Source organism: Mirounga angustirostris, unplaced genomic scaffold (assembly GCF_029215605.1).
Source record: "Mirounga angustirostris isolate CCGP_5_RB_7025 unplaced genomic scaffold, mMirAng1.0.hap1 SCAF_4, whole genome shotgun sequence".
NCBI classification, from domain to species: Eukaryota; Metazoa; Chordata; class Mammalia; order Carnivora; family Phocidae; genus Mirounga; species Mirounga angustirostris.
The window spans coordinates 35,243,290-35,263,076 of record NW_026991712.1 but is presented as its reverse complement, the minus strand read 5'-3'; the positions used below and the strand labels follow the sequence as shown (position 1 = coordinate 35,263,076).

The following is a 19,787-nucleotide window of genomic DNA, read 5'->3' as shown; positions in this document are numbered from 1 at the left end:
TCTGATAGCTCCACAGAGCAGTGAGCCAACTTAAGCCCTCAAGCAGTTTAAGTCCAATGAGAGAGATGTCCACATATGAAAAGTTATTTCAAGAAGAATAAACTTTCCAGATCACTGCTCACCACAACTGAAGGAAAGAAGAGAGGCAGCAAAAAAACCATCAGGCAAGAAGTAGTATGTGTAGGGGTTGATCCCACACAGTCAGGGTTCAAATCCTGGCTGTGACACTTTGTGTGATGTGATTTTGGGCAAGGTACTTGACCTCTTTGTACCCCAGTTTCACCATTTCTGAAATGAGGATAATAATAACGTGGGATATTATTACTAGGATAATGATAAAATGACATCTAAGGTTGTGATGATTAACTGAGTTCATATACATGGCATTTAAAAGTAGCACATAGAAATTCTCTATACATAGATGGTAGGTAGATACATACATATGTACATACACAGGAGGTGACTATAAGCACTATGGGGTAGGGAGGCAGATTGAGACTCCTCCAAGCCAAAGGGTAGAGATGGTCTCTGTTGGTGCAGCTAGCTTATGCACACAAGGGATAATTTTGCTCACGGGCTCGGTAGCACCCTCTTCAGTTCAACTGAGTTGTTCATGCATGGAGTAAAGGCCATTACTCCCTGATTCTCTTGACAGGTCAAATGCAGCCACTGATGATGTGTTTGCAAGCAAGAGTCCCCTCCTTCTTAAATGTGTGTCTTAGAGCCTATACTGAACTGTTTATAACTCCAAATAAAAGTCACTGGCTTCCGGAGTAGGCTGTTCTGCTGAGTGTCTCTAGACAAGGCAGACTGAGTCCTGCACTGGTGAAAACCAATGGGAGTCTCTGAGTTCTGCCTGTCACATACCTGAGGTGTCTGGGCAAAGAGAATGCTTCACAAAATTAAAGTCTAAAAAGTTACAGATCATCAGACAACCAATAACACATTGATGAGATAAGTCTAAGAACCTAGTATCCTCCTGGATGTAAAGGAAGTCTTGGGTCTTTAAAAATATCAATAATGGGTTTTAAAAATTATGAAAGTGGATTATCATTTCAGATAAATTGAAAAGCAGAAATTAAAAAGCAAGCACTCCTACTAACTCCCCCATTTGAGAAAACTATGACGCGGGCACGTATTTTCTGTGCATAGAAAGGAGGGTTTATGGGTGATATTGTCCAGGTCCCAGGCGGAAGGAATCCTTCTGTAACCCACTGACAGATGGCCAGCCTCTTCCACATGAAACCCTGCAGAGTCTCACTTCTTCCCAGGGTTCTGAATTTGGCAAAGCACACTTCCTCGCCTGGCATGGAGGCGGAGGACGCCGTGTCACTGTGGCCTGGTACCAAGCTGCCTCTGGCTTTGCCTTCGACAGTTGCATGGAGGGCACAGCTTTGCCCTTCAGCTTCACATATGCCCATTTTCTCTGATCGTTCAGAGTCTGAAACCAGACTGCCAGATTGTTCCCTTTCCAATCTGTCGCTGCCACTTACTAGCAGGTACGTTATTTAATGACTGTAAACTCCAGTTGCCTCACCTGAGAAACAGGGCTCATAAAAGGACCTATTCCCCTGTAATGATGGGAGGATGGAGTAAGTTCTTAGATGCAGAGTGTTCTGTGCCTCTACGATGGGCACTCAGTAAGCACTCAGGAAACACTAGCCGCCGCCGCCACTACTCCCAGGAGACCCTGGTCCGACCGGAAGTGTGCAGGGTTTATGCAGGTTGCCCGGCTCTGGCTGGGCAGTTATCAGTTGATGTGTGAGCCGAGGTAGTTTTCATGCTTTGGGACACTGAAAAGACAGAATCAGAATCACTTTTCTTTCAGAAGAGGGGAACCTACAGATAGGAGTCTGGTGATGTTGGGTAGAAAAATGTCCCTATTTTATTTTAAAAAGAAGTTCTGAATGACACCCACCAAAGTTAAAAAAAACCCAACTAGGCCAAGCAAGTCAGAATAATTAGGTACAAGTAACACGTAGCCCAGGACTCCAGGCAGACAGTGAGTTCTTAGGTACAGAATGTTTATCAAGGATTCTTCCTTTTTTGTGCCATGCATGTCTTTAGTAGTGTGATGAAGTCTATGGGCGCTTTTCTGAATAATGTTTTTCAGTGTACAAAATAAAAAACATAGGATTACAAAGGAAACCAATTATGTTGATAACATTTCTGTCATAATAAAAAATGTTTGTGATCTGGGAATACACGTGCTCCTTTTTCATGCATCTGTAGGCGGGACCAATAACTACTGTACTTCCAAAGGGTGAGGGATGCATGTGATTGATATTTCGAGATATCTGCGGTAATTCTACCATGACATGAAAATACCTGTGATTTCCATTGGTAACAAAACACAGGCACTGCTAACATTACTGTATGTTCGTAACTGAAGGGAAGGCTAAATTAAAGCTGAGGGTTAGTGAAAATAAAGAGGTCCGCTTTCCCCACCCAAGTTCATGTGCCTACTCTTCAGGCATCTGCAGACCCCGGGTTAAGAAGCTCTGGCTTAGACCAGCCAGGAAGTGCTGAGGAAGTGGCAGCTCCAGAAACGAAGCCCAGGAGAGTTGCCCTTCCAGCATTCGTTCTGTGCACCAGCTCTGTTAATGGGGTGGTTTTAGAACCCCAGGGAGGGGGGAAGGAGGCGAGCTCACTCCTGACGAATGGCCGTGGACACCTCCGTCCTCCTTCCTGCATCCCTTCAGCAAGGCTCCGGGTGCAGAACCAGCTCACGTCAGCATTTCTCTTTTGATTTGCATGTACAGGTGTGGACACACTGGGAGACCAGACAAATAGTGTAATTTGTAAGTACCAGGCTTGGGAAGAAGGGAGAAAGGAAATAGAAATTCTCCTGAAGGGAAACGGTAGTGAACTTGGGGAGGACTGACATCGGTGTCAATCCTACATTATTCAGAGCATCTCACCTGATTTGGAAATAGCATCAAGATGTTCAAAGAAACTTACTCATCTTAAGAGTTTATTTAGATAGATAGAACATAGTGTCTCCCCAAACAGTTGCTGAAGAAATTTGGGTTTCTGAGGAAGGGATGGGGAGCTGTTGTGCAGCCAGGTTCTGTAGGAATGCAGTAGCCCCCCTTATTCCTGGTCTCCCTTGCAACAGTTTTACTTACCTCCGGTCAAATACGGTCCAGAAGCAGATAGCCTAATGCCATGTCACAGTGCCTGCATCACTCATGTCATTTCATTTTGTCACATAGGCATTTTATCATCGCACATCATTACAAAAAGAAGAGTCAGTACAGTATAGTAAGCTATTTTGAGAGAGACCACATTCACGTAACTTTTATTACAGTACAATTTTTAATTACAGTAATAATTGTTCTATTTTATTATTAGTTATTAATCTCTTACTGTGCCTAATTTATAAATTAATCTTTATCATAGGTATGTATGTGTAGGGGAAAACATGGTATATAGAGGGTTTGGTATTATCTGCGGTTTCAGGCATCCATCGGGGGTCTTGGAATGTAGCCCCCACGGATAAGGAGGGACTGCTGTACTTCCAAAATATAAGCATTTCTGGAAATCTTAAATTCTGTATTTGTAATTTTATTGAATGCTGATGTAATTTGGCTTATCTTTGCGGTCCAACACATGATAGATTCTCCTTAGGAGATGTTAGTGTGTATGCGTGTATGTGTGTGATGTATAAAATATTAAATCTAGTATATCGATTATATTCAACTGTTTTTATTTGTCTTGAATTTGTCCAATTCTGAAAGAGGTATGCTGAAGTCTCCCACCCTAATTGTTATTTCAAGTTGGCCCTTCATCTGTAATTTGTGCTGTGCTGTTGGATGCATACGCTGTTAGGATTGCTATTCTTTTTCACCTTGTGCTTTTTATCATTACATAATATCCATTCTGACCTCATCAACCTTAACTCTTGCCTTGTCTCCCATGACTCTCCTCACTCCCACTCTCCTTCTGCTTGTGTGTGTTTGGGACGGGCCTCCAGCCCACGCCTCTTTATTCATTGCATCCTGTTAAGTGTTTCTCTGCTAAACATCCAGCTTGTTCTTTCTTTCTCATCCTTCTTTTAACTTTTCTTTTTTTACCCACTCTGACACTCTGACTTCCAATGGAAAAATGCAGTTCAGTGGAAAAATGCAGTTCATCTCATTTGGTATAATGACTGATAGACTTGATTTTCTTCCTTCCATATTACTTTTTCTTTATTAGTGATTTTACTCTGCATTTTCCGCTTATTTTCTCTTAAGTTTGGCAGCTATGTTATTCTCTGCTTTTCCTAAATTATTTCAGTCCCTCCTCCTTATTTCTCTGTGATTTGAAAATAAAATTCCAGTTATTTTTCTCACCAACACTCTAGCTCCCCCACCCTCCCCGAGATGAGGCTTTGGAGCTTTGGTTTCTCCCTTCTCCCGCTAGCCTGAGTGTGTGGGGGTGCTCACCCCGCTGTCCCCACAAACGCCCAACCTCTCGGTGTTGCTGGGATAGTGGATAGTGCTCTCACACTAGCAAACAATGAGATTTCCCCCTTCATCATCTCCTTTTTACTTGGAAAATCTTTAGCACTTACTTCACATCCCCACTCTGTGTATGTAAACACACACACAGCTAGATATAGATATATAACTGTATGTCTTTAGTTATATATATATATATATATAAATCAATATAATAGAAAGAGATATATGTAGAGAGAGGGTAAATGTAGAGTTTCTATTCATTTAAAAATTTATTTATGGCACAACGCTGGTTGCCTGTTGTCTTCCCCCTTTGCCTGGCTGAAGTCTCCTTTCTGATGCATTTTCTATGTAATGTTCTTCTGTGGGATATTTGGGTGAAATTCTCTCTGAACCCTTGCATTTCCTTGATAACATTTTTTTCAGCCTGGGGCATAGCAATCCTGGTGTACAGGATTCTTGGGGTTAAGTCCTTTTTTTCAGTTGCCTGAAGGGGTTACCCCACTATCCTTTGGTTTCTGGGGTTGCAGATGAGAAGACTGGAAGCCATTTTTATTCTTCTGGGGTGTGTAACTTGTTCTGGGAGGTTCCAGAATCTTTTTATTACCCTTTGGAGATCTGGCTCTTTTCAGAATGGCCAGATGCATGAGTATTTCCACATTGATGTCTCCTGGAATTCAGGACACCCCTCTTGTCCAAAAACATGGGCCTTTCTTCCATTATTTGTTTAATTATTTCCTCTTCTGCATCTGTTCCTTTTTCTCTATCTGGGAGTCTGGGGAGTCACACCTCATAGGGCCTGTGTTTGTTCTTCAAATCTCTCTTTTCTCTTCTGTTTTCCCAATCTTTCGTTCCATTCATGAGTTCCTCTATGCTGTCTGTCTCTGCTCTGCACTTTGAAATTGGTTTTCTAATGGATCTTTCCGAAAACTATTGGTTTGCTGTATTGACCACCAATCCTTCAGTTCATTTACTGAACTTTAAAATGTTTTTAGTTCAATAAGCATATCTTTAGACCGAATTTTGCACGTGTGTGCCATCTTCATAAGGGGTCTTTTATGTTCTGTTCAAATGAATGCCTTCAATGCAAGTGCTGTCAATTTCCTTTGCTGCTCCCAGGCCACGTTATTTCACATACTGCGCTCATTGCCCTCAGCTGTGGCGGGGCGGTGGCCCGGGGGGGGGCGGGTGTCTGTGTGTGTGGTCCTGTTGGTGATGGAGCAGTGACGTGGGGCAGGCGGGCCACCGCTTCCCCAGGCTCCTGTTGCCCTCTCACCCTGGCCCACCTGTTCTACTCCTCTGGGCTTATTCTCAGGGTAGGGAGTCCTTCCTGTGCAGGAGGAGAAATAAGGGATGGGAATCTACGGTTCTCGTGGGATAAGCCCTTCCGGGGATCCAGAGCTGCCCTGCATGTGCTCTAGGGCTCTTCAGCCTCTTTTCGGAGCCCCTGCTCCACTGCCCAGTCGTCCCTGTCTCAGACCCCACCTGCCCCAGCCGGTTGTGAGCCCCACCAGCCTCTGGGCTCAGAAGAGGCGGGCGGATTGGATTCGGGACGGAGAAAGCATGAAAGGCATTTAGGGTAGCCTTTCTAGAATTCATCTCCAAACTCTGATGACTTTATAAAAGTGAATCACAATCATTGTAAGAGGGGGAGAAAACAGCACAGAATGGTACAAAGTAGAAAGTGAAAGGATCTCCTAGTTTCTTTCCATTCTTCCAGGGTAGCCACTGTTAATAGCTTGCCAGGTCCTTCACATAGTCTCTATTTCCTTACATACTTATTTCTTAAAAAGTACAAATGGGGTCACACTATATGTACCGTTGGGCGGTTTGTTAGCTTTTTTTCCCCTCAGTGTGTTAAGGACTTTTTTTTTTTCCCCATATAGACTTGCCACATTTTTTAAATGACTGTATGGCTTTCAACTGTGAAAATGACAAAACATGCTTAACAAATGGTTGTTATACACAGTTTTCTCTATTATGAACAGTGATGCCCCTGTCTTCAGCTTTCAATGGTGGATTTTACTCTACTGGTATTTGTAATTCTCTGTTGTTTCATCAACCTTTTGGCCTTTTTTCTTCAGGTTTCATATCTTTGTGGGAATGATCTTCCTTCCTTGAAGATGATGCCAATACAAAGAACTTAAACTTTTATGGTTTCAGCCTTCACATGTAAATCTTTGATCTGAAATTTATTTTGATGTAAGAAGTGGTTGGGGTGCCTGGTTAGCTGTTGGTAGAGCGTGCGACTCTTGATCTTGGGGTCGTGAGTTTGAGCCCTACATTGGGTGTAGAGCTCACTAAAAAAGAAAAAAAAAGGAAGTGGAGAAGGGCTTCAGCTTAACTTGTTGAATGTTTTTTCAATATGGCTACTTATTTAATCCAACATCTCAGTTAGAGTCCATCTTTTACTGCTGATCTGACATGACACCTTCATCATAGATTAAATTGCCACATGGCTGAATCTTTTGTTGAATGATTTAAGGTTTGTCCGAGGGAGAGTCTCGCACCTGGGCATATTGGGAGCCTGACTCCTGAGTGAAGGATACTGACACCCAGGAGAATTTCCAAGAGAGTGAAACTGGAGCTTTCCCTCCTGCCTCTGCTTGGCTTCCCCTTCCATGCTCACCTGCCTTTCTGTTACTGGTGTTACAGATATCTGAGAAGTATGGGCTGCCTGTGGAGAAGATCACAAAGCTTTACAAGAAAAGCAAAAAAGGGTAAGAAAGAAACTTTAACTGACTTCGAAATCAGATCAGTCTACATGGTGCCTTTAACAAAAAAGATGGTGCCTACCTTTTGTTAGTTCTGTTGTCCACCTTTTATAGAAATTGTGTGTCATCCTTACAAAGGATTGCTGAGCCGCTTGCAAATTGAAGGCATTTTGAAGATCTTAGTAAGAGAGGGAGGGAAGGAGACAGTGCATTGTCATGATGCTGGCTGAGACGTCCCATTCCGAGGACAGGATGAGCCGGTGGAGTATAAGGGTCCAGAAGTGGTGAGGACACTGGGGAGAGAGGGGCAAAGTCACCCCTCTGCAGAGAGCTGGGTTTATAAAGAATCACATGCTGCTCTTGGGATTGGTTTCAGGATGACACGGTAAGAACAGGAAGCGTTCAGGGTAAAGAGAATTTTTCTGAGGGAATTATTAACCAAATGATCTAAATGATCATTGGACCTGCTTGTTCTCAGTGTTAAGAACAATACCTCGGGCGCCTGGGTGGCTCAGTTGGTTAAGCGACTGCCTTCGGCTCAGGTCATGATCCTGGAGTCCCGGGATCGAGTCCCGCATCGGGCTCCCTGCTCAGCGGGAGGTCTGCTTCTCCCTCTGACCCTCTTCCTTCTTGTGCTGTCTCTCATTCTCTCTCTCAAATAAATAAAATCTTTAAAAAAAAAAAAAAGAACAATACCTCATTTATTGGGGGTGCAGTAGGTTCTGGGCCCCCTGCAAGTGCTTCGTGGGCGCTGTGCTGTTCCCCCTCACACTGCCGGTTCTAAGAGTAGAGGCTGTAGGAGCCGGATTTCGTTCCAGGAGAGTTTCCACTGAGTCAGCTTCTGGAGCTACTTTCCTAGAAAATGCAGAAAATGGGTCTTTAAACTCTTCTCTGAGCCTCTTGTCATAAAGGAAATTGATCTATCTGAGATGCCCAGGCTTTCTGAGTGGTAGATTGGGAGTCAAATGGGAAACCTTTCCCTCTGGGGCCCTTGTTGGCAGGCTCACTTAAATGCATATTACAATTTTCTCCACGGCCCATGCAATAGGCTGAGTGAATACCTTTGATGGTGAGATTTGGGTGGTGTCTCAAGGTCTGACTGCTGAGCTGAAATCCTCAGTGCAGACATGCATGCTGATGGTGATAACGTTTCAGTTCCATCGAGCACCGTGTTGGGCCCTATACTAAATATATTACTCCTTACAACAACTCTAGGGCAGGGTTGTTTTTCTTATTTTTGCAGAAGAATAAACTGAGGCTCTAAAAGGCTAAGAAACTTGCCAGACAACACATAGCTGTCAAATGGTCAGTTCTTCAATGGCAAGCTGAGATCTGTCTGATTTCCAAATCAGGAACAGAGCCTGGAAGTTGTTGATTCTCTTAAAACTAAATCCACTTGGATAGTTGACCAAGGAGCAGGTCACATATGGTGAAGTGCGAGCTTCAGAGTGAGGCAAAGCAGTTTCCAATCTAGCTCAGCCATGAATCAGCTGGATGAACCTGGGGACCTGATTTTACTTCCCTGCACTCAGTTTTCTCATTTGCAAAGTGGCGATGGTCACACCTACCTTCAAGGCTGCTGGAAAGATTAAAGACAAGGTCTCAGAAGCACCAAAACAAATTACATGCTTGGCAAAGGGTAGCCACACTTCTTGATTTTCCTTTTTCTCCATCTATGGAGTACTTTTTAAAGTGCATTTTCAGGAGGCACTATGGTTTAATGAAAACAGTTAGGGACCTGCTTAGACCCTGGCTCTATCAAGAGCTACCTCTGTGATTTCAGGCTCACCTCTCTGGGCCCCAGTTTACCAATCTATAAAGCAAGGGAGAATGATCTCTAAAGACCCGTTTAATAAGGAGTCACGAGGTTAGTTCTGACAAATCGAGACTTTGTTTTCCTCAAACTAGTTTCTGGGGAAAGAAAATAATGATGAGGGTCTTCTTTTCCTGCCTTACCTCCTCTCTCCTCCATCCTTCCCAGCCTCCCTTGCCAAAGAATGGCTAAGGGAACCCGCACCCAGCCTGGAGTCTGCCCTTGCGCCCCGCTCCTTGTTGATGGCATCTTTGTTTCTTACCCCCCACCCCACTCCCTGGCAGCATCTTGGTGAACATGGACGACAACATCATTGAGCACTACTCGAATGAGGACACCTTCATTCTCAACATGGAGAGCATGGTGGAAGGCTTCAAGATCACACTCATGGAAATCTGAGCCCTGCTCTCGGCCTCCCCTCGGCAGGGGCCCTGGGTGCCTTCCTTCCCAGTAGAGACGGAGACCCCGGCCTGGAACCCAGGCACCCACCTCCCCCACCTCACAACCACTGTTACAGACTGTGCTGGGAGCCCGGTGAGACACGGAGCCCATTCCTTACCAGTGTGTTTGGCCCATCCACTGACTCCTACTGGAGCCGAAGCCTGAGCCCCTCAGGAAGGTGTGCTGGGCTGGTCAGACACTTATTTATTGTCCAGTCCACCTGGTTCTGGAGCCCGGGGTCCAGGCCCGCTAGGACGCTGCGGGACACTGCTGGCCCCAGATGAGACCGTCCAGAGCCCTCCCCTTCCAAGGGAAACACAGCCAGTCCGCTCGCTCCGAAGAGCCTGAGCACGTCTGGGTCCTTCTGCTTCACCTCCGCCTCTCCTGAGTGGCTGGACCAAACGGGCTCTGCCGCTGCGGTAGTCTGCGGGGGCCAGAGGTGGACGCCGCTTCCTGGTCCGAAAGCTGCAGGTCGCCCCGGGGAAGGCCATCTTGCTAAGCACCTCCCGGGGTTTCCAGCGAGTGGCCCCCGGGCCTTGTACAGGAAGACGTTCCGCTCCGCTGTAATTAGTAACCCAGAAGGTATGCCTGGCTGTCCTGTACATAGTGTTTATAATATGGCAATAATATATTTTACCTGTAGTACGTGGGCATGTTTACTGCCGCTGGCCTTGGGGAGACACAGAGCCGGGACTCCGCCTCTGTGCTGTGCAGGAGGCGCCCTGGGTTAGGGAAGTGGCCTCCGGGGCGCCGGGAAGGACGCTCGGCGGGGGGGGGGGGGGGGGGGCGCCCGCCCTGTGGGCCGGGGCGCTTGTCTCGCGCTGATGCCCGGCCTGGCCGTGCGAGCCGCCTGGGCCGTGGCAGAGGTCAGAGTGCCGCGGGGAGCTTGGCGGAGAGCCTGCGGGGCGCTGTGCTGGGGCCCGCTGCAGAACTCCTTGGTGATCGTGAGGGCCTGGCCCCTGTGGAGTGCCTCACGGTTCACAAGTGCATCCTTCATCTCAAGTGGCTCCCCTAGAAGCCGACCGCAGCCCTGCGAGCCGTGCCGGCAGCTTAGCTCCGGATCCACAGGCCGGCGCTGCTTCCCGCGGCCGCCTCTGCTCCGGGCTGCCGGGTTGGGGTGCCGAGGGCTGGGGGAGCGCCCCCAGAGCGCTCTGGCTCTTCTGCAGGCAGCCTCCCGAGGAGGACTGGGAGGGAGAAGGTCCCGTCCTCCCGCACATGCCTTGGGAGACCAAGAGGAGAAAAAACGCTTCCCTAAACCATCACGGAATGATGAGGCGACCTGGGCTGCTGTCCTCTTTGAAGGGACAGGTAGGTGGTCTTGGGCTTTGCATTCACCCTCGTGGGCTGAAGCACCAGCCTTTTGGTAGCCAGATGTGTCCTCCACCCAAGGTCCTGCACTGGGACAGGTTCTATGTATGGGCCTCGATTTGTTTGCGAAGCACTTTGATGTCTTACCTGGGGGGCTCTCTCTCCAAGGCCTCCCTGCCTCCCACCCTGTCTGGCCCTGAGGCCCAGAGCAGGACGGAAGGGCTGTTTTCAGCCCAGCTGTCTCTCCTTGAGGCTGCAGAGGATTTGAATGGGACAGAGAGCAGGGGCCGCACCTAGGGAGATGCGGGGTAGTGGTGAGGGGGCATCTTTCTGTGTGTCTTCTGGACACCTTACCCCTTCCCGTGGTGCCAAAGGTTTGCATCCTGGATTCAGTTCTGCTCCAGCCTGTTCCCTCCTCCCGCACTCTGACTGCCATGCCCTGGACCAGCAGCTTGGGGACCCTCCTGGGTACTGACACGGCTGTGTTCTATGATGGACACATTCAGTGTTGGAAATAGGTGATGTACTATGCACTACCCGTGCTCCTTGCCTCAGGGGTGGGCTCAAACATGATTGGCAGACGAAATGGCAGATACTATTGGGCTGGGGCATAGACTCCAGAGCTGGGAAAAGGTAAAATTTTGGGCAGTCTGACACAGGTTACGCTACCCTTCTTTCTCTAGGCTCTGTGGGAAAATGTTTGCCTGTCCTGCCCTAGGCCGAGAGTGACTCAGAGATGCTTTGCATTTGTTTCCGGTCCTTGAGCAACCACTGGGGTGACCCTTACCCACCAGAACCAAAACTGAGGCCAGTGCCACTGAAGGGTGGTGCAGAGCATCACCTGCCATCTGATCTGCCCCCCCACCTGTCCCCTCAGCATTCTCAGAGTGCCCGTGGCTTAGCGTGGATGTGTCCTCCACCGTGAACATCAGCAGAGCTTCAGTGAGCACAATTTTCTGAGCAGAAACACTCTAGAAAGATAGGAAAAACTGCCTCCTCTTTTGTCCCTCAAATTAATCACACTCAAATAAATATGCTTTTAAAAAAAATTCATGTAAGATGAGGGAGATGTAAAACAAGTATTTTTCATATATATACACCCAAGTTGCTTAGACTTAACAGGTGTTTGGAAATTGGGACCAACAGAAAAATGCAGTCAGATGTCATCTTGGACTTGGATCCTAAAAGACTAAGCCCAGAAACTTAGGAAGCGTGAAATGAATCAAACATTTATTTTCCTTCTTATTTAAAATTAGGAAAGTGCAACAGAAACAGAGGGTTTGTGCCAAATTCTGTGAACGGCCCTTTCTTAAAAACAAGCAAGGGAGATTGATAGATGGACAATTTGCTCTTGTGTTTTTTTTAAAAAAAGGCAAATGTAACTTAATAGTTTTGTAAATGGGAGAGGGGGAATCTATAAACTATAAATACAGTTATTTTATTTTTTGTACATTTTTAAGAAGAAAAAAATAAATATTCATAACGTCAGAGTAAATGACAGTGTCTGGTGCTTTCTGTGAGGTGGGTATTGGGGCTTTTCGCCTTGCCAGAAGGAAGCTTCAGTGTGGCCTTGGGAAGATTCTAGGCTCCCCCTGGGCACCTTCGGGTCCTAGGCTTCAACACAGCAGGCGTGTCCTCTTCCTGTGGACTGGTTGTGTTCTGCCCAAGGTTACACGAGAAGAGACCTAAAGAAATCAAGAGGCCTTCGGTGTGACGGTGATGGGCCACCAGGGTGGTTATTCTTGGCCAACTCAGGGCAGGCAGTAGGTTCTGTCCACATGCTTTTACCTTCCTCACTCCCAATTCACTCACCCCCACTTGAGTTATCACAAGAACATTCTGGCTCTTTAGTTCATCTGTACCAGCCTCTACAGACACTGAAACCACATGGCTAAAACTCCAATCATATCATGACAGGCTTTTGCCCCACTGCCTCCCCACTGAGCCACCCTGCTCTTCAGCCACCATCCACCAGAGAGCCTCTCCGCTCCAACAAGCAGCATCTCACACTGTCTGTCCATGTCCACAGCTTTCGAATCTTGGCTAAAATTTGCCTCGAGAAAGTCTTCTCTGACAACTTCAACCCCGACGGTACCCCCAGTGGCACCCCCAGCAGCTTCTATGCCTGGACCAGGGCAGGGAAGAGGAGGCTGGGGGAGGAGCTGATAGAGGAGGATTCCGGAGGGATCATGGGATTAGCAATGGGCCACAAGGCCTTTTTGCCATGATCCATGCTCCACAGCCTTCATGGGCAGTCGAGTGGACCTACAGGCCTGAGTAGGTCCTGCAGAGGATGCAGCCGGTCTCCACATCTGCCCTGAGGTAGTCCCTCCCTTGGCCCATGGCAGCCAAGGCACTTCTGTTCAGTGAACTCTGCTGGCCATGTGTGCCACCCTACCCCCCACCTCCCGGTGCGGGACTCAGGTCAGGTAGATGAGGATGACCAGTTGTCAGAGCCACAGGGTCCAGCCCTGGCTCTTGCCTTCCATTCTCTGTGCTAATTCAGTTCACTTACTGTGGTCCAGGCATTGTGCCCCAGGCTGGGGACAAAGAGACAGTGATGTAAGTGCAAAGTGAAGGTGGCCTGGCATCATTAGCACAATAATAAGGGCTCACCCTGGGAGAGCCAGGGCTCTGTCATCACCCCAGTTCTAAGGCACACAACCCCTCCTACCCTTAACCCTTCTAGTACGACATGAGAAATCACCAATGGGAATCTCACTTTGGGAAGGCCACCTACTCGAGTGTCTGAGCCCATATATCTGAGGGTCAATGGGAATGGGGGAGGGGATGGTCACTGTGTCAGTTCAGGTTCTCTAGGAAGCAGAAGCCAAGATAGGATTAGACATTCAAGAGATTTATTGGGGGAATTCATGTGAATGATAAAGGGGAAATGAGCAGGGGGAGACAGGGAGAGCATGTGGACTAACCCCTCCGAAAGGAAGGAAGGAAGGAAGCTTGGGCAGGAGGAGCCTCACACTGCCTCAGCCAGGCCCCGCAGAGAATCCTGGAGCGAAGGTCACCTGCAGAAGAATCCCATGTGGGGCAAGAATGGCTCAATTCTAATACCCCCACCACGTGCAGTCACTGACTGGGAGCAGCCCGAGAGAGCGTGGTCTCGGAGTAAATGCTGAGGTGGCCCCAAAGATTGCAGCTGGAGCTTTTCAATCAGCTAGCTGTGCTTCCAGCAGTAGGGTCTCAAAAGGGAAGATCTGAAGAGCCCCTTTTAGTGACCACAGCCAACCCCTTCTAAAAGGTCTCCAATAGAAATTCACTGGGGCTCCACTCTTAAAAGTGAACATTCCCTGAATGGGTTTTCTGGTCTACTACCTTAGGCTGTTACACCTTTTGTCCTCAGGGTCCTTCATCCCTATACTTTTCTGAGCTCTGCTAAAGGGGTGCATGGGTTAATTTTGGAGACTGGAATTCTAGGAAACACAGTGGGTGAGGGGGGCTCTGATCAGCCAGAAGCAGCAAAAGAGAAGGGGATATTGAAAGGGCACTAAAGGCAAACGTTACCAGCTTGTTTCCTGTGTAGCAAATACCTCTCATGCACCACTCAGGAAAGAACTTGATTTCTGCTCTGCTGTAGACAGAGATGTAGATTACTTGGTGATTGTATTCAGGATGCTAGACAAAACTTAACCAGCTGAACTGTGAGCTTGGTCTCCTACTTCTTTGCTAATAACTCCTACCCACCCCCCAACATACACACACCTCCAAGACTATAGCACTTGGTATTGTGCTGGGTCACCATTGAACACTCTGCGAGCACAGTAAAGTGGTTAAATACTGGTATTGGAAAGATACATTTTCTGAGTCTGTCCATCTGTCTGTCTACATGTGTATGATGTACTGGTAGCAGCTGTGAGTATCTAATAAGGGTCGGCAGGCTGAGCTGCCCAGAATTTTGAAGTATTTTGACCATCCCTTCTGGAGAACTCTTAAAATGCCATCTATTTCCTGGAATAGTGCTGAGAAAATAAGCCATGAAATAAGCCTCTCTAAGGCCCTTACCCCCTCTGAGGTGCCCTAGGGGCTTAGCTCCACGCTGTGGAATGTTCTCCGAATGACCATTGTTTGTAAGCCCAGGGATGTCTGGGACCATGCATGGCACATTCGCATCCAGTACAGCAAATACCCAGGACCTATCTAAGTCATGGTCAGCGTTCAAGCATAGAGAACCCTGTTTGAAATGAATATACCATCGGTTATACCCTTGGCCTGAACATCTTTTCACTATGCAACAACCTTTCTATTTAGGTGGATTTAGCTGATATTCTACTGCCTCGGAAAATACAAGTCTCATTGTTCTTGTTTCTTCAGCCACCTCAAAAAACAAAATTTTTCTTTTTTTTTTTTTAAAGATTTTATTTATTTGACAGAGAGAGACAGCGAGAGCAGGAACACAAGCAGGGGGAGCGGGAGAGGGAGAAGCAGGCTTCCCGCCGAGCAGGGAGCCCGATGCGGGGCTCGATCCCAGGACCCTGGGATCATGACCTGAGCTGAAGGCAGACGCTTAACGACTGAGCCACCCAGGTACCCCAAAAAACAAAATTTCAACAGAGTGCTGGGCATACCCAAGCCAAGAGAGGCATGTGTGAAGTATCTCCATTTCTTCCAAAGACAGTTCTCATGATCTCTCTACCTCGACTTAGGGGAACACTCAGATTCCTCTGATTCCACCAGTGTGCCCCCTCCATGCCTGCACTAGGCTGTGAGGGGATCCAGGTGGGTTGGGTATTAAGACAATGCCCTGAAAATGTGGGAAATTTGCTAGAAATTGCCAGGTTGGCCTCCCAACAGGTGCGGGAGTGCAGGCTCCTGATCAGGTAAGCGGCTGCCAGCCACCTCACCAGCGGTGCCATGAACGACAGCGTGGTGGTCACGTTCAGTGCTTGTGAGTAGCCATTGGTGGTCCATAGGGACAAACTGTGACGTAAAGACAGAACCCCCGCAGGCCGACTCACTTCCTACAGGAGGTCTGGTTGGCCCACAAGTCACCAACTATAGCTGACCCTCAGTCCCTTTTTCCTAGATTAATGGAATTCTGTGCTGGAGGTAGGGCCAATGACAACAACAAAAAACAACAACAAAAAAACAAGCCTCATCTGAATTTGCTTTGAGGGTGTGGAGTCTGCATCATGTCATGTTTTCTATTGACTCTTCTCCAGACGGAGAGGGTGAGACAGGGGAAGAGGATGTTCGTTTGTCACTGAAGAGGAAGTCGCCTTCCATTGCACCTAATGTTTGGATTAGAGTTTGCAGCTCCAGTTGTGAGGAAGGAGGCGAGGGCAGAAGAAAGTGAAGGCCGAGAAGTACATGAGTGGAGAGAAGCAAGAAAGCCCATGCGCAGACCAAGGATGCTTTCGGACAGGGCTTTGGGCTCAGCACCTGCCACCCCTCCGCCCCCCGCCCCAGCTCCTGTGTCTTTAGGGCAGAAGCCACACCTGGCGAGGGGGGAGGGAGGCAGTATAGGCACCTGGACCCTCAGGCAGATTCAGCTGGGGCAGCAGTTTAGGCCAAGGACCCTCATGTCCCAAACAATCACATGAAACAATCAATGTGCTTGAATGCCAAGCTCGAGCAACATGAAGTCATGATATGGGGGCCACTCCATATGATGGGATCTGTAAATATATGCACTTGATCCTTGAACAGCATAGGTTTGAACTACACAGGTGCACTTACGTGCAGATTTTTTTCAATAAATACAGGACAGTACTGTATCTGTATTTTCTCTTCCTTGTGACTTTCTTAATAACATTTTCTTGTCTCTGGCTTACTTTATTGTAAGAATAGTGTATAATACATATAACATACAAAATAGACATTAATCGACTGTTTATGTTATCAGTAAGGCTTCTGGTCAACAGTAGGCTATTGGGAGTTAAATTCTGTGGATTTTTGACTGCACAGGGTGTCTGCACCCCAAACCCTCTCATTGTTCAAGGGTCAATTGTATATTATTAAATCCATTTGTGGAAAGGGTCCCCTGGGACATACAGAAGGGATGGAACAGCACCCTCAGCACCCCTAAGCAAGAGTATGACTCTGTATCCTCCTTCAAGTCATAAGCCACTTTATTCCAGTCCCTTGAACATCACAGACTGGCTTGATTTCAGACAGAACAGACTCCACTTCCAGAGGTCCCGCATCACAGCAATGACAATGAACAGCCCATCAAAGGAATGACCTAAACCTTTAGTCATTCAGCCTTCTGAGTGCTGCAGAGTCCCTTGGCCAAATTTAAGTGCATTGGATTAGACATACAAAGCCCTTCCTGGAAAGGAGTAGAAGGAAAAAACAACCATCAAGAAAATACAGACAGGGTCAATGGCAGGCCAGGACAAGACTATTTGCATACATCCCAGGCATGTCAGCATTCATTAGCCAGGCGTCTGGCTCTGTTTTCTCTCCTAAACATCTGGAGCCCCTCTTCCTTGCTCCTCACTCCAGCTCTCAGTTCTAGGGAACTGGGTGAGTCTGGCTCAACAAGATGTCCTGACCGAGGGTAGAGCTTAGGCGGGCTTGCCCAAACATTAACGACTCCCCTTCTAAGGGGAACTGAAAGGGGGAATTAGGTCATCAGTCCAGAGCAGTGGGATGTACCTCCTGAACATCACTCACTGTGCCCTCTGCCTCTTAGTTTAATTCCCTAGTTTTCAAACCCAGATCTTACCACTTGGCCCAAAGAAGGAATTTGGCAAGTCTCAGGATAGACCCACTGTGAGGAATGGACACTCAGAGGAAGATGAAGATGATTTTACCATGTGTAGGTCTCCTAATTTCATCCTGCAAAGTTAGTTCATTTTGGTCAACCATACAAATTCAGATTTTTGCTACCAGTTAAAAGGGACTCAAGTAATACAGAAGAATCTGGAGTTAGAATGGGCTCAGCATCATCTTCCTCATAGTTATGTTTGTCTTTCTGTGGGTCATGGTCTACAGAAAGTAGTTTGGCTGCAGATAAACCCACTCGGGACCTCTCTGCCTCCTCCCGGAGCAGATCCTCCCCATCTATGTCCTTGAGTGTTTGGACTTCCCCAGGCCTACTACTTGTGAAAATATGACTGACTTACTTGTGATCAGCAATTTTTACTCTTAACTTGCAATTCCAATTAGTGTGTGTGAGGTCACCAGACCAAAGAGTGACTAAAATTTGCACTGTCACTTTTGAAAACAGAAATTGGCATTCAAAGAACATGGTGATGCAAAATACTTTTGGATTCCCCACAGTGGGCCCTGGAAAGCACAGATGCCCTTGGCCATGCCTTCTTCACAATGAGCTCACTGCCCAATCTCGGACTCTTTGAAGGGCCACCAGGGGCATGAAAAGGTCAACATTGCAGATACAGCTCCCTAACCATAATGTGGATCAAACCAAAGGGAAGTCTCAAGAATTTGTATGTGTGTGCGTGTGTGTTTCGGGTCAACAGAATATTAATCTACTCAGAAAAACACCGTACCCCAATCTAATACCATCAAGCCGCTGGTGCTCCAATGGACATGTCCCACTTAAACCTGCCCTACTTCTGTTCTGCAGGCACTACCACTCTGGAAATGCATTCAAAATTAAGGTTGCGCCCTAGTCATGGTGACTTTGTACTTCTCTGGAATATATAAAATATACCTGTTGATTGGTGCATTTGTGCAAAGACAGATATGACTTTAAAACAAGACATAGACATTCATTATAGTTGGCTTACTTCACATTAAGCTACTAAAAACAGTCTTCTATAATAAGATTGTATTAGTGCTCACTAAACATGCATTTCATTTAAACAAGGCAAAACACTTAATTTGGTCTGCAATACCCAATATTTTATATACAGCACTCTTTTTTTTTTTTTAATCACAATAGGCAACAAGATGGGTCTGGTTTTGTTATATAAGTTACCATTTGTGTTTAATTTCCAAAGAAACTCAGCTTAGCTCAACTAGTGTAAACGTGTGAAGAAACAGCTGAGCCATCTTTTCCTCTTCTCTATGAATTTACCTTGAAATGTTCACAGCTTAGACACTACAGCCCGCTGGGGAAGAGGGGGGAGTGGAGGCCTCCAGGCGCTTTCACAGCCCGGCCCCACAGGGTCCCTTGTCCTTGGGAAGCCGGCACCAGGCGCCATCACCCTGGGGGCTGCCCGTGTGGCTCCAGACCCAGCTGGGGAGTTCTGTTTTTCAAACAGGCCCCTGGAAGCTGGCCACAGAATCCCGGGACTGGCTTGCTTTCCCTTCTCTTGCCTCCCCGAGTCTTCGGTTTGAGAACAGAGACATTGGAATCAGAAGAAAAACAACAGTAAGAACGATGGAAACTCAAGGAACAAGGAACATCACAAAGTCTGCATGACAGCGCGTCCATGCTCTCCACAAGCGCGTTGGGGCTCTGGGCATCCCCCGGACAAAGGAAGCCGAAGGCGTCACGGAGGAAGGTGCGTCTGACCGCACGGGGGCGGGGGGGGGACAGCGTCACCATCAATATTGATTGGCAAAAAAAAAAAAAAAATCTGTTAAAACGAAAAGGTGGAAAGGGGACGCAAGCAGCTCTACGATCCGTGGGGCGCGGGGCTCAGAACTGGCCCGCGCTGCTGGGGTCACACTGCAGGAGGCGCACTATGGACGGGTCGCTCTTGGCCCCTCGGATGAACTCCTCCAGGGACAGTTTTCCTAGAAAGCAAGAGGACAGGTGAGAGGGGGCTGGTGGCAGCTGCAGGGACGTGCGCTCGTCCCCCCGCACCCCCCCACCCCGTCCCCCCACCTCGCCCCAGGAGGGGGTGGGTGGTTCTCACTGGGTGTTTGTACAACAGATAGCTGGCCTTTGCCTTTTTAAGAGAGCAGGCTGCACTCCCGGCGCACCAAGGCCGTCACGGGGTTCCCGGTGTCCCCAGAGCCTTCTAGCCTCCTTGGGGTAGCCTTAGCTTTGCTGCAAGAGTCCCTCTCTCTCCCTGCATGTGAGCAGAGGGGCCCGCACAGATATCTGGGGGGAGGACAACATGGGAGGGGCTGCCCCTCCATGCAAAGTAAGGAGAAGAAAGGGGTGTGTGCACGAGGCAGAGGGGAGTCCTCGGG

General features: G+C 47.7%; 2 protein-coding genes across 18 annotated transcripts in view; one reads left to right on the top strand and one right to left on the bottom strand.

Moving 5' to 3' along the window:
• The window catches only part of GRHL2 (grainyhead like transcription factor 2), a 156,832-nt gene extending 147,150 nt beyond the window's left edge, over positions 1-9,682 (top strand). Inside the window, exons 15-16 of the mRNA XM_045899198.2 lie at positions 7,101-7,165; positions 9,257-9,682. Of these exons, the coding sequence (XP_045755154.1) occupies positions 7,101-7,165; positions 9,257-9,371 (180 nt within the window). The 3' untranslated portion in view covers positions 9,372-9,682. The remainder of the gene's footprint in view (positions 1-7,100; positions 7,166-9,256) is intronic.
• A 5,470-nt stretch (positions 9,683-15,152) lies between these two features.
• NCALD (neurocalcin delta) overlaps positions 15,153-19,787 on the bottom strand; it is a 383,100-nt gene continuing 378,465 nt past the window's right edge. For all 17 annotated transcript variants that reach the window (XM_054512525.2, XM_054512524.2, XM_064588026.1 and 14 more), the window contains one exon: positions 15,153-19,385. In XM_054512525.2, the coding sequence (XP_054368500.1) occupies positions 19,288-19,385 (98 nt within the window). In that variant the 3' untranslated portion in view covers positions 15,153-19,287. The remainder of the gene's footprint in view (positions 19,386-19,787) is intronic.